Source organism: Cervus elaphus, chromosome 14 (genome assembly GCF_910594005.1).
Source record: "Cervus elaphus chromosome 14, mCerEla1.1, whole genome shotgun sequence".
Classification (NCBI taxonomy): domain Eukaryota; kingdom Metazoa; phylum Chordata; class Mammalia; order Artiodactyla; family Cervidae; genus Cervus; species Cervus elaphus.
Window position 1 is genome coordinate 63,599,734 of NC_057828.1, and position 14,171 is coordinate 63,613,904.

The 14,171-nt window shown below is 47.7% G+C and overlaps 1 protein-coding gene and 1 long non-coding RNA gene across 2 annotated transcripts in view; one reads left to right on the forward strand and one right to left on the reverse strand.

The window, feature by feature from the left end:
- Positions 1-999: 999 nt before the first annotated feature.
- Positions 1,000-14,171, reverse strand: part of STX6 (syntaxin 6) — a 47,048-nt gene continuing 33,876 nt past the window's right edge. Inside the window, exons 7-8 of the mRNA XM_043923287.1 lie at positions 10,727-10,821; positions 1,000-6,708 (exon numbers count right to left, since the gene is read on the reverse strand). Of these exons, the coding sequence (XP_043779222.1) occupies positions 6,632-6,708; positions 10,727-10,821 (172 nt within the window). The 3' untranslated portion in view covers positions 1,000-6,631. The remainder of the gene's footprint in view (positions 6,709-10,726; positions 10,822-14,171) is intronic.
- LOC122707618 lies at positions 8,243-9,017 on the forward strand. The gene is made up of 3 exons (XR_006344866.1): positions 8,243-8,384; positions 8,721-8,762; positions 8,914-9,017. It is a non-coding gene; the product is annotated as an uncharacterized LOC122707618 (long non-coding RNA).

Consider the following 14,171-nt stretch of genomic DNA (forward strand, 5'->3'; position numbering starts at 1 on the left):
AGCTGGGAGTAGCGTCAAGGTGCTGGGGGAAGAGGACCTCTTAGCTATGGGGATGTACATCTCCCCTTGGTCCACGCCATGGGGTCCATATTGTCCCCTGAGGGGTGGGGAGGTGATCGGCTTTTATCAGGAGATACGTAGAACCATTTCCTCCTCCTGAAATAGTTACTGTAACTCTCAATAAGCACTCACTCCTCTAGTGAGGCTGTGAGTATGGCGACTCACCTCTGCCCCTTCTAGTTATCAGGTCAGGGGGTCATCAGGCTGAGGACTCGGGAAGCACTGCTGGGCCAATTTCCGAGCGAGGTGAGGGGGACAAAGTACACAGCTCTGCCCCTCACCAGCTGTGGATGGACCTTGGGAGACTACTCGTGTCTCGGTTTCCTTACGTGCAGATTTGCGGTAAGACTAAATGAGGAAACTTCTCCAGTTCACATAGGCATTTCCAGTACTAGATGCGTTAACAGAATGTACTAGAACAGTGCCTGGCACATACATATAACGTGCTCAACCTGAGCAAGGACGATGATGGCAAAAGAAGTGAAGACCCCTGTCCTTAAGGAGCTCACATAGCCCGACCTTGTCCCACAGAGCTCAAGGCAAGCTCTTCTACCAACTGGCATGGGCAACATTCTTGTATGCCAACACTTCAGTGAAGAGCAAGTCAGGGACTTGATTCCTTTGTGTTCTAGTCTCTCTGACCCCCAGGTGCTTCATCCCAACTGAAACTGTGCTGTATGATATTGTGAATGCATAGTATGACTGTCTGGGGGTTTAAGAATTCATATATATATATAAAAAAAGAATTCATATATAACTTACTCAGCCAGAGAAAACAATTTAGAACTCACATCTCACACCAGCCACACACTTTTCCCACCCCAGACATATGCACATGTCCATGTTTATTAGTGCGAGCAGGAGGAGGGGAGGCAGCTGGTGTTTCAGTCTGAAAAGAACTAAAAATAAAAACCAAATCAAAAACCAGGACAAAGTTCATGGTCTCTCCATTTCTCTTTAATACTGAACAGTATTCTTTGTACAGTTGTAACATGATTTCAAGAGTAGAAGTAAGAAACATTACTGATAAACTTCTGGGTGTAAAAATATCACTTTTAAGGATGGCTAGTGGAGGCTTTTTTAAACATAAGTATTTTTCAAAAGTTTTCAAGTTTATAGTGTCATCAAATTTTAATGTCAGGCTTACAATCAAGGCCATGAAGCTGTTTTATTTTACAACAGGGGTGGTTTACTGTAGCCTAAATTCCACAATGCAGGAGCAGTGGTTCTCAAACTTGGGCGGGCATCAGAATCCCCTGGAGGGCTTGTTAAACAGCCCACTGGCCCCATCCCAGTCTGTGAGTCGGCAGGTCTGGGGTGGGGCCCTAGAACCTGCATTTCGAGCAAGTCCCCAGCGGGTGCGGCCGCCACTGGTCCCACTCCACACTTGCCGAGCCACTGCGTAGAGGAAGCAAGACCTACCTACAGCAAGGCTGGAACTGCTGGCCCCAGGGCACTGACACTGTTCTCCTGGGGTGCCGGAGCTGGGGCGGAAGCACCATCTGGAAATCACCACGGCCTTTGCATTTCTAATCACTGATCTCACTTCTTTCATTTGTACCTTCTAGCTAATTAAAAATAAAATGCTCTAAGGTTATTTATCCTTGAAAAAAAAAACAAACAATGGTTTAGTCCTGCTGAGCATTGCCACGTATTACACTTTTAATTACACTAATTTCTGATTACAAGTGAGCCAGTGAAAGCATATTTCCACTTACAAAACCCGAATTCATCATCATTTACAGCTTGCTTGCTTTGGCCCTCTCCTGGTTTCCAGGCCGCCCCCCACCCTGGGCGTTCTCCCAGCCCGGGTCAGTCAGGACGTCATCACATGGTGCTCACAAGCAGTTCCAATGCCTTATTAATGGGACACCTGCCTGGCCTCCCCTCACCCCGCACAGACAACAGGGTACATTCACACTGTTTTCCTGAGGATTAGGATGGCTGCCTGTCCCGGAACCGACTAGCTGTGGGGTCACAATTCCCATTCAGTAACCCAGTCTCAGCGAAAACCTACTTTCTGCAGAGCAGGAAAAGAACCTCCCTGAACTTGGCCCCACCCCCGGGGCTGCCAGAAAGCTGGGCTGGAGCAGGGTGCTGGGCTGCCGCCAGGGAACAAGCCCAAGAGCTCTGGTCTGTGGACAACGAAGCTGGGTGGTCTTGTTTCTAATACCCCCCTGGAAAATCAAGTGGCTTCCAGGTTGGATAACTCGTAACTTTTAAGAAAAAAAGAAAAAAGGCAAAATACATTTTCTCACAAAGGGTCAGGACCATGAAATGTTCACGTGAAGCCCAAGCAGCAGGGCAGGCGCCTGGACGCTAAGCCCAGCTCCTCTCTGCATGGCCTCGGAGAAGGGCATTTCTGGACACAGGTCACATGCGAAGGAAAACAGCACCAACACGTTAGCGTGTGTCAGGGGGAAGCCAAGTTCTCGTCACCTCCCCAGGTGTCTGTCCTAGTAAAGAGACGGTCATATCACCTAACAAAGCACTTCCAACCCACGGACATCGCAGCGACACAGCCAGAGCGCCACTGTAACATTCAGAGCCTCGTGCTCATCCAAAAGCAATAGATGTCACGTGGCTGAGCTCAGCAGGGAGCACAGGTCACTACGCGCCTCCGTCCTGTCACTGAGCTCGGCTTGTCCCTGAGAGCGGGTGGGCTCCCTGGGGCCAAGCCTGGACTGCAGCCCACCCAGTGACTCCCGTCTGCTCAGGGAGCTGAAAGGGTGTCAGCTCTGAAAACAAGAGGACTGAGCTAAGTGACCCTAAGTCCTTCCGAGTCTGCTGTTAAGGGTGCTAACACCCCAGAGGTCGGCGAGCATGGAGCTCTGGCCTCCAGGTTCACAGCAGGGCTGTTCTGGTCTCTGAGGGCTGTTCTCTCGACTCAGAACTCTCCTGGGTTTCTGGACCCGACAGCAGACAGCGGTCAGCAGTCTCCCTGTGAGCGTTACCAGGCAGACCAAAGGAGCTCCTTGGTTTCAGCACAGACTGGGAGCTGGGTATGGGTAACCAAACGGGGCAGAAAGGCTAATTCCCCCCCCCCACCAGGGAGCTCCCCCCTGCCCCACAGACAGAGGCTGGGAGCGGGAGGCCGCAGGGTCCTACCCTGGGCCCCGTTCTTGTGCCCTGGGCTCGGGCACGGGGCTGCTGGACTGTGGGGCTGCGGGCCCATTGGCTTCACCTTCTCTCTGCACTTGATAGACAAAGAACAGTCTTCAAAAAAATTTTTTTTCTTAAAAAACCTGGAAGGGGGAGAAATGCCAGTGAGAGGAAGACAGAGAGGGCGCACTGGCAGTACTGTGTCCCATATTTTAGAACTTGAGCTTTCTAGACGGTCCGAATTTTGTTTACAAATTTGTCCTGTGTACCAGTTAACACCACATGGTCCAAATTCCAGCGTGGAAAAGCAAATTGTATTTATCAGTTGGTTTTAGATCTTCGGATGCTATGAATTCTCGAGAAAGGTGGTAATGGTCTCACTTGACAGCCAGGGAAATAACCAAAAGAAAAATCTTGGCTCCGCCACCTTCACTTACAGAAGGTAAAACACTTCACAGAGACAGATTTCTGCTGGAGTTAAGACTGCATTTCTCTTCGCAGCCCTTAATCTCACGAGGTGAGAAGGACTGAAGTTGCCAAGTTGTTGGCTACCAGACCCATCAGTCTGTCTTACTCTGGCTAAAAGCAGAGAATAATGGGCAAGTTACCAAGCTTCTCCCCCGGCTCTGGCGTGAACAGCCTCATGTAACACACATGCTGTGACATCCAATTGCCACGCGGTAGAGGCACACAGAGTGTGTTTGTGATTTTTCACAGTTCACACAAAGACAAGATCAAAAACCAGGACTAAAAACTAAAGGTGTTTTGGGTTTCCCAGCTGGATTCCTGCTCTGGCAAATTCTTTCAGTGGTTCATTCCCCCATTCTACCCACCCTGCCCAACCAATTGATCAGTAAAATGTTCTCCCAATAAACAGAAGTTGAGCTCTTTCTGTTATCCATTGTATCCTGCCAGCTTTTTTAGCAATGACGAGTACAGATGAAGTACATGCTGAGGAGGGGAAAGGCCCCATGGCTATAGGAAGTGCCTTTAAGCCTCATGGGGGTATCGTGGGCATCTGCTCCACCCCCCATTCCACCACTGAGGGTCAGTGGATCACAGCAGGGAACTCATAGCATTAGGTCACTGATGAGGAAACATTTATCCTTAGAAATGAATCTAAGCCCCTGGCAAGCTCTGTCTCCAAGTCTGGAATTTCACTGGGGAGCCTTCAAATGAACACTGGTCTGCAGTGACTGCCCAGTCCTGACATACAACAGCCAGGGTCAGACCCAGGATCAGGTCACCTGGGGCTGTGTGGCTCCGACAAACACATTAAAAGGTGGCCTATCAGAGAACAGCTCCTTCAAGGCCGGAGACAGGGAAAATGCTGCACTGCCTGGATTTTAAGTAAACTTTCTAAATAGATTCCTCTTCAGTCTGGTTTGCAATAGCCACAGTTTAGCAAACACCTTAAATGAGCAAGTTTGCCAACTCTCAGTATCCCCAGTTAGTAGTTAAGTTTCGGCATCACAAAATTTGGTCCCTGAAGCCTGGGGAGAAGCTTACTAATGACCAGCGTGTTCCCGACAGGCCCTGCAGACATAATGTCAGTTTCAAAGGACACCATCAATCTGGTAACACCCGGAGAACAGCATGGCATTTAAACAGGGCACTCAAGAAGCTGGCTGCTTTGTGTAACGTGGAAGGTGGGGATCATAGGACGGAGGCTGGGTCCACATGGATGTTTAACAAAGACATTTTAAGGACCAGCTCTGTCTTCAGCTTGCAGGAGACTACTTTAACAAGCTCAAAACTTGGAGAAGTAATCTAGTACCCCACATCTGAAGCCATTTGTAAAAATCACTTTTTTCCCTAATTTGAAAAGAAGTAATTTACATATCAAGTAGAGTGGAGTGTAAACGTGGATGTCAACCACCCTTTTAATTTTATAAACCTGCTTTCAGCTTTTCATCCACAGGCAGATTTCCTGACCTACCACAATCCTAAACATGAGAAAATACCCTTCTTTAAAAAAATTGTTATAAGAATTTATTCCAAAGTGCAATTCAAGGGTTAGCTGGGCAAGTACATCACTGCAAATCACACACACGAAAAAGGGAAACGAGAAGCTTGACACAAACAAGATACAAAGAAAGAAAGGGGAGAAAAGTTAGTGTGCTGAGGAATGGACCCCGAAAGATGAAGAGACGGGAGTTGAAGCCAGAATTCTTCCCAGATGTTGCTTCCTAAGTGCAGAGGGAGATGGTGAGGAGGGACCGGCAGCCGCCACCGCCACACACTGGCTCCAGGCTCAGCTGCTACTTCAATCCTAGGTTTTCATCAGGGAAGTTACAAAAATATCCTATATACACATGTACACTGGAGGCATTTTAAAAGTCACCAGAAGCTTGGAGTGTATAGTGTCTCAGCAGGGTCAGCAACTAAAACCCAATGAAAGCATCTGTCATTTAAATCTGGAAGAGCTCAGTTATTTGAATGGATGATAAACCGCATCGTCTTAGATTACCTACCCATCCTTACAATTATAGGGTAAGAAAAATCTTGTCCAGAACTAGCCTTTTTTGACATGGTTTCTGATAAATGTCATTAACGTACTGACCACTGCCAGCCCTCAAGGCGGAGTGCTGCCGGAATAAAATAACTGCTGGGGATGCCACCCTGGGACCTCAGGCCACTCACGTGAGCTGCTGAGCCGCTCATTTCAGGGTCCCCCTGGGAATGCAAGTTGCCCCTCTGGGGAGGTGGCTGTAGGACAGTGGAATGAATCCAGCAAGGGCCTGACCCCGGCGACCTCACCCGCCCTCCACGGCTGTGCCCTGCTGCCTCGCGCTCCCTTTGATTCAAGCCACAAGTTGCCAGCAGCCCCAAAGCCCAGTGCTTTTCATTCTTTTCCACTGGTTATTCCTACCACAAAAAACAGTGCCTAGAGAAGCACTTTCACCCTAGCACTTACCCCTGAAAAACCAATCACTGCATCTTCTATCACAAAGTACTTCTGAGCTCTCTGTCCCCACTAACCACCAGCTCTCAGGAGTGCGACAGCGCTGCCTCGACAGGATGCGAGACCTATCCAGGCACCCACACCTGCTGTGGGTGTTTCTGCAGTAGCCAGCGCGAGCCGTCTGATGGGCGAAGGGTCTGAATGGGAGAAAAGAGCTGCCAAAGACGGATGGAATGAGCATCAGCCAACGGGAGCCGAGTCCGCGAAGTTTCCTGGATTCCTCGAAGGCCCTCCGGGGGAAGCGAGGTCCGGGGCGGGAGCAAAGCAGGGCCAGCTGTCCTCGGAATGGGAGCCGGGGAGCCAGGAGCGCATAGTCGTCGACTTCCTCTGCCCACCGGCCCTCCCCACGCTGGGCTGGAGGCGCTGTCTCCGCGGTGGGGTCACAGAGAGAAAAGTCAGCTCAGGCTGTGCTTCCAGGAGAGGGCCGCAAAGAGCCCGCCATGCGCTGCTTCTCCCTCTGCCCCGGGGTGTGTGTGCAGCAGGAAGCGAGCCAGGGCCCCGCCGTCACAGCACTAAGAAGAGGATCAGCACCACGAGCAGAACCACGAAGAGGACCGCGATGGCACACCACTGGCGCCGATCTGGAAGGCAGGACACGGGGGTCAGCTCTCCCAGGGCCCTACACTCCCCAGGACACAGTTACAGGACAGGTAAGGCAACACCTGCGTACAGAATGGGCAAATGGTGGCAAAGAGACGCCCCAATCTGCCCGGGCCTGGCACTCGGCTGCTGCTGTTCCTGGCCTGCCCGTACCCCAAAAGCCAGCCTCAAAGAAGTACTGGCTTTGTGTCTCAGTCTCTTAAGATCGACGGGCTGCAGCTTTCTGCGGGTGGTTATCACATCCCTGGAAAAGGTGTTGGCATTGGTGTTACGGGTCAAAGCTCATCTGCTTTAATCTCCCACCAAAGTCACATCATTTAACTAAACAATAATCATGGTCTTTTCTCAAGGAGCACAACGGGAGAACAGAAAGGAGATGAAAGCTGCTGGTGGTCACTTTAGGAAACAAAAAGCTGAAAAAGCAAGCTGTAGTGATCATGCGTGTGTGATAGGCTTCACACCATCCTGGGCAAGAAAGATCACTTAACCACATTAAAGTAACTGACATGAACATCTCTGTAAATCAAAGTGGAATGTCTTTTCTGAAGCTTTCTGCCCTACTCACAATTTAGAACAGGCGCAGGAAACAAAGTGGTCAGAGCCCATCTAAATGACCCCAGAGCAAGGAGGCCCCGAGGGATGGACTAGAGAAGGGCCCCCACAGGCTCTGGTCCACAGTCCTTGCTGAGTGCCCCCAACTCACAGGGCTGCCGTGAGGACCACGCACACTCTGCGGGCCCACACTTGGCACAGGATGCTGTCGTCCTTGGGATGCGCCCTTTGCTTGGGCAGATGTGGGAAGAGCGAGCCGGCTCCCCACAGAGGACCCCTGCCACTCTGCACAAAAGGTCAAGCTGAGAGTAAAGCCTGTGACACTGGGGCTCAGCTGCTACAAGTGAGAGTTCTGTTTAAGTAAAAAGGTGCATCTACCAATTCAAAAGTTTATTTGAAAGATTTTAGCACAACACTGCTATTGAGAATCACATTGTAAAAAGGTCTGAATCTAGGAAAATAGAGCATGGAACTTTGCACAAAGCAATGCTAAGTCCATAAAACACATAAGTAAAATAAATGTTGCAGACAGCACAGTCTTAGAACCAGTCAACAGAACTGCTACCAACCAACAGTAACTAAAGCAAGAACCTTTCCAATGTGTCACTGTGCTCTCCATCACACAGGCTAGAAAACTTAGCAAGTGGGATTAGGGTCAAGACCTCAGGTCCACCTGTTCCTTTCTGAGACAGGGCTAGTCCAACGGGCGTGGGGAGGTAGAATCTGCCTTTTCTAGATAACAGTACTCACCTGTTTAACTATCACTTCAACGGTCCAGAAAACTCAAATATCTAGCCTTCTTTCATCTCCTTAAAAATGTTTACAATAACTTAAAAATCCTCATTAAAATAATTGATCTATATTCTTCCAGGATGATACAGTCAAGGTAAATACCTCCTAGCTGCCTTGCCCAAGGCATCCTGCCATCTTAGACCTGAACTTCCAACAGTGAAGCAGCTTCCTTCCCATCAGCCTCTACCCAGCCCTCCTCCCACCTCCAATCACTTTCTCTTCTGCAACTGCACTGAACAGGGGTTTTCATCAAAGAGAACACAAGCCAGCACAATCCAGGAATGTGCTTTTAAATCCACTTTTCTTTGAAGTGGTAAGTTGCTTCTATGAAGCGTGAACTGGGTGACCCCAGGGAGCTGTCACCCTAGCGGACTTCTCCCCAGAAGGGGTGGGTACTAACCACAAGGGTTTTTGTGACCCCAAATGAATGGTCCTAACCAGCCTTTTTGCAAGCTCAGACCTGTCTCAGAAAGTCAGGTGGCGGGGGGTGGGGGGTGGTGGTGTGCAGAACCCCAGAGGGGACTCTACAGGATTTTCCTGGTCTCAACAGTCTCCTCCCCTAAAGAGAAAAGATGAACAACAGAATTTTGGAAAGTGAGGGGGAGAAAACCTGGGTATCCACTCAAAAGAACATACTTCTTTTGTGTAGGAGAATGACAAGACCAGTGTCTCTCTCCCGTCATTCAAAAAAGTAAGTATGGCACCCTGGCAGATTTCTGCCCAGGAAAGCAGCCAGTCATGGGGAGGGCAGGGGTCTCGCCTCTGCAGGCCTGTGAATGTGGGCATTCACTAACTGCCTAATCAAACTCCAGTGTGTCCTGCTACTCTTTCTTTATATGTAGGCTTGACTGAAAAGCAGTGAACTTTCCCAAAAGTTACGAAGAACAGAGACAAACACCAAGCTGCCCCATCATCAAATTGAAGCCAGCACAGCCATGTAGGAGGCCCCAAGCAGCGGCTCTCTTCGGGGAGCAGAGATTACAATGAACACCACAGGCAAGCTGTCCAAACCCAGGGGCCTTTCAGGGTAAACGCTCTGTTTCTTGGCTCTCTTTCTTGAGGTATGACAGGACATACCTCAAGTTCTTACTTGCTCCCCAAACTTTTTTTGGGGGAAAAAAAGTAGAAGACTGCATGAGTAGACTTCAGTGCTATTTATACACATGAAGCGGCTTATCACAATGCAAGTACTTTTCTAAATTATTCATTCCCAGAATGCTGGAGACAAGGACACAGTGCATCTTTGTTACACTGTTCTTCTCCAAACAAAACCGGTGCTGAAGTAGCTACTTGACTTTGAGACTAATATATATACACTAGTGAAAGATCTGGTTGAAACTGGTTATATAATACTTCAGTAACAAGTTTTTTTTTTTTTTTTTTTTTTAAGGAGAAAAAAAGAGGAGGAGAGGAGTGGAAGAAGAGAGAACAGAGGTAAGTGGGATGAGGACTTCACAAAACTCCCCCTAGATGTGTGGAAGAGGAAGTGAGCTGGGGCCTGCCGCAGGCAATGAAGAGCCTGCTAGAAGCATGAAGATATTTGCCCCTAGAGAGAAGAAGGAAACCAGCTGGGCTAGGAGCTTCCCTTTGTCTTAAATGTAATAGGTCCTTGGTCCCCCAGGGCCATCTTCTGCCTGTCTTACCTTTTTTTTCAAACACTTACTATGTCCTGATACATGAGAGACACTGTTAAACATCTGTATACTAATTATTATTTCATTTCATTCTCACGATGACCTTGAGAGGTAGGCATCATCCTATTTTTTTAATATATAAAAGAAAGAGAGCCCAAGAGAAGTCTTATGTAACTTGACTATGAGTTAAACAGCTGAAAAGCAAATATACACTTGTATTTAAATTTTGCCTCAAAAGGCAAGAGTGGACTGTTAAGACTCTGTCATATAGATGTAATAAGAGGAAATCAACTGAAGAAAGGTGTCAAGACACAGGGGATGCTCTGATGGGGGAGGAGGTGCTCTGGTTCAAGAACACTTAGGTGACCTTGAAGGATGTCTCAGTTCCTCCCTTCACCCAGAGACTCCCACCAAATAGAGAAAAAAAAGATACTCTATTTTCTCTGATCTAAAAAATGTTATTTATCTTAGAGAAGATAGGTTGTAGTAACAAAAAACAGTCACTGAAACACATCTTCCTACACAGTAACTAATTTGAAAAAAGTTAACTTCTTCATCCCCTGCCTGGTACAAATTTGCCGGAATAGTTTACTACAGATTCAAATAAAAACAGTTTAAATGAGATCTGCAAAGCCATCTTCTGAAATGTAGAGGTTTTTCTTTCAATGAAAAGTCAGTCCAGGAGAAACAATTAGTAACTTAATTAAAATCAATTCCCTCTTTTGGCAAGGAAATAGGAAAAAAGGAAAATGAAGGATTTTGTTAAGTGCAAAGAAAGTTACTCCACCAGAAGAAATGTCAGCGCCAGCCTCGCATGGCAGGGACCACGAAGGCTCTTCCCAGGCGAAGGCCGCAAGCCAGAGACCAGGCCTGCGTGTGCTAGCCTTCCATCTCCTGACCCCGAAGTCTGACAAAAATGTGCCAGAGGAAAGGGATATGAACAAGCGTACCTGTGAGACACCCCCTAGACTGTGTCTCTAGAATTAAATAAGAATTCTGGAGCTTAAAAGCACATACATACCACTGGTCATATGCGATACTTTTGCAAGTTTCTTCATCACATTGTCCAGTCGAGACTGAGTGCTCTCCAACTCATGAGAGAAATCATCCAGCATACTAGAAAGACAAGCACACAAGAGGAGGTTGCTCGGCACAGCTCCAGATCCAGTGGCCATGGAGTTAAATTACTGGGATCCGGGCCTCAGTCTTAGCAATCACCAAACAGACAACACTGGGATTCAAACCCCCCCAATCTTTAATTCTTGGGACAAGATCTGTTTTTGATTTTGGAATTTTGGAAATTTGAAAAAGTAATTAAGTTACATACACTGTGTATTAGCCAACATCCCCAGCAGAGTCTGGGGCTGTCATCAAACACCCAATTTAATATTTTTGCAAAGAAAACTATGAGGAGTCATGGCTGCAGTCAGTTCAGGTCAGGTTCCTCTGTAACATGAGCTTGCTGTGAAATTTTTGAGAGCTTTCTAGATTGCAGAACTGCAGCCAAGGTCAATGGGGACCTGAACACAACACAATAATACAAACTCGGCTGCGATGCAGTGTAGCAGAAAGAAGGCTGTGTGAATCAGACAAGCAGGCTCTGCCACTTGCTACTTTGGACAAGGGACCCTGTTTCCTTATCTGTAAAAGCAGGCGATCCTATCAACAGGGTTCCCATAAAAGTGAAAGTGTTTGTTGCTCAGGCAGGTCTGACTACTTGGGACCCTGTGGACTGTAGCTCCCCAGGCTCCTCTGGCCATGGAGTTCTCCAGGCAAGAATACTGGAGTGGGTTGCCATTCCCTTCTCCAGGGGATCTTCCCACCTCAGGGATCAAACCCTGGTCTCCTGCATTGCAGGCAGACTCTTTACTGCCTGAGCCACCAGGGAAGCCCCGCACAAAGCACTTTACTTTGTGTGAGTTAAGAAATGCATTTTGATCAAATCATCTTCTGCTTTAAGTCATCCCGTGCTTTACCATAAAGCTGGGCAGCCTCAGGACTGAGTTCCGTGCGCCTCGTCTACACACAGAGAGAACCAGTTTCCTGAGGCTCACAATGCTTGCTGCCCAAGGTGTGGCTAGGAAAGAAAACACCACAATACTCATACCAACAGTGTTTACTTCATAAATTACTAAGCATTCCAGACTATTCAACTTTGGATTAATATATGATTATCCTGAGGCTAGAATATGACATACTAATTAGTAACCAGAGGGCTTATTAACAAGGCTTTATTCATTCCTCTGGCAGCACCAAGGGCAGCGAGCACTCCTGGTTTTGGTCTGGGCCCACGAGGCACCTGAGAGCCCTGCAGGATTCAGGCAACCAACTCCTCATTAAGTCAATCATTAAATAACCTCCATGCTGGCAACTAAACAAACAAGCCTTTGTCCCTTACCTGAATTTTCAAATTAAAACATTTTTTAGCTCATTTTAGATTCTGGTAGCATCTTGGCACTGCAGCTGGCAGACCTATCCACACCGGGCAAATGCTGACAAACAAGAGCTGCCTCTGTGTGCTGTGTAAGACCTTTCTTACTCAAGACAAAAACTGGTAAGTCAGCCAACCTCCAGTCCAAGGACACTCGTTAACCACCCACTAACCAAGTTTCTTAGGTGGCTCAGTGGTAAAGAACCTGCCTACCAATGTAGGAGACGCAGGTTCAATCCCTGATCCAGGAAGATCCCCCTGGAGAAGGAATGGCGATTCCCTCCAGGATTGTTGCCTGGGAAATGCCATGGACAGAGGAGCCTGGTGGGCTGCAGCTCTTGGGGTCAAAAGAGAGTTAAGAGATGACTTAGTGACTAAAGGACAACAAAATTAAAAAACCAGGTTTCGAGCCTACCTCTGTGCTGTCCAAGAGAAATACAGTGTGAGTCACATGTGCCACGTAATATTTTTCAGTAGCCACATTTAAAAAAGGGGAGTGGAAATTAATTTTAATAACCTATTTAGCCCAATATACCTTAAAAAAACAATCATTTCAACATGCAATTTTCCATTTTTTTCACACTAAGGCCTTCAGAACTTGGTGTGCATTTCTTAGTTTAGACTGGCCACATTTCATGTACTCAATGGCCATGTGGGGGCTGCTGGCTATTGTATTGAACATCACAGGTCTTAGTGCAAGACCTACTTTTTCCTTTTCATTTACCTATTTGTATTAGTTATACACATACATAGTTTGTAGAGCTAAATAGTCCTTTTATAAAAAACCACAGTTGTCCCCCATTCCCGAGGGCCACCGCTTTCAGCCCCTCCACTATTCTCTGGGTGCATTCTCCAGTTTTCTAAGCTACATACTGGCAGCTCAGTGTCCAGATCCCACTGACTCTGCACCGTGAAAGCCTAGGGCTTAGCCCCCTCCCACTCCATTCCCCACCTCTGCATCCTTTCCACTTCTCTTCCCCTTCTTTCCTTCCAACAGAACTGTGTCCTGGTTGGATAAGGTCGACATCCAGGGTTCCCACTGTCATGAGTGACAGCTCTTCCCAGCTGGCGGTCCGGGGCCTGCATCACACCACTCTGGGCTCTCCCCTCTGCTCACTGAGAACCCCGTTTTCTCAGATCTGTTGAGTCAGGCACCATTCATCCTTTTGCTTTCCAAGAGCTAAAATGTTAAGGTCACTGTTTCTTATTCCAAGCTCTCTGTCCCCATAGATTTTATGCCATTAAATACAAAAAAAAAAAAAAACAAACAACCCTGTTACTGTTCTAGTGGACTTCAGAGTAGGAACGGAGATAAAGAGGTTGTGTTCAGTTCACCATCTTTATCTGTAAGTCTGCCAGGCTCTATCATCTACCCAACCAATGTAACTGCTCAAATAATTAGTTCTTTCCCATCCGCATAGTGAATTTTAGGGTAAGAATGCATTTTAGACAAATTAAACTGCATGCCTAGGTTCCTGTTCTGCTACCTTCCTACGTGGTCTCCCTGCTTCCAGTCTTTTCCACTGTGGTTCACCATCGAAACCACAGATAGACGGGCCTCCCAAACATAAACCTGATCATAGCATTACTAACACAACCCTCCCTGGGGTTGTGTTTCCCACTGCCCTTTGAATGACTGGTCCTAACTCCTTACCGTGGCTTCTGGGGCCTTCCCTGATCTGTGCTCTGCCTCCCTGACTTGACTTCTGTAACCTCCCTCTCAACCCCCATTGCTCGAGACACACTAAACCTCTCTGTTGTGTGCACAAATCACCTCTAAATCGTTACAAGGACTCTTCCTTCCAGTAGATCCTCCCCTCACCCCTTCCTCCCACCCCACCTAGAACTTTCTACTGGTTCTTCAGTCCCAGTTAAACCTCTCTTCTCTTCTCAGGGATTTTACACTGAGTCAGGTCTCCAGTTCAGGCTGTTAGGGCCCTCAAGGCACCACACACTCCCCCCACCAGCAGCTCTCCACTTCTGTTACCACTTCACGGACTTGCATCATTTCTATAATATCTGTTCCACCCAGTGA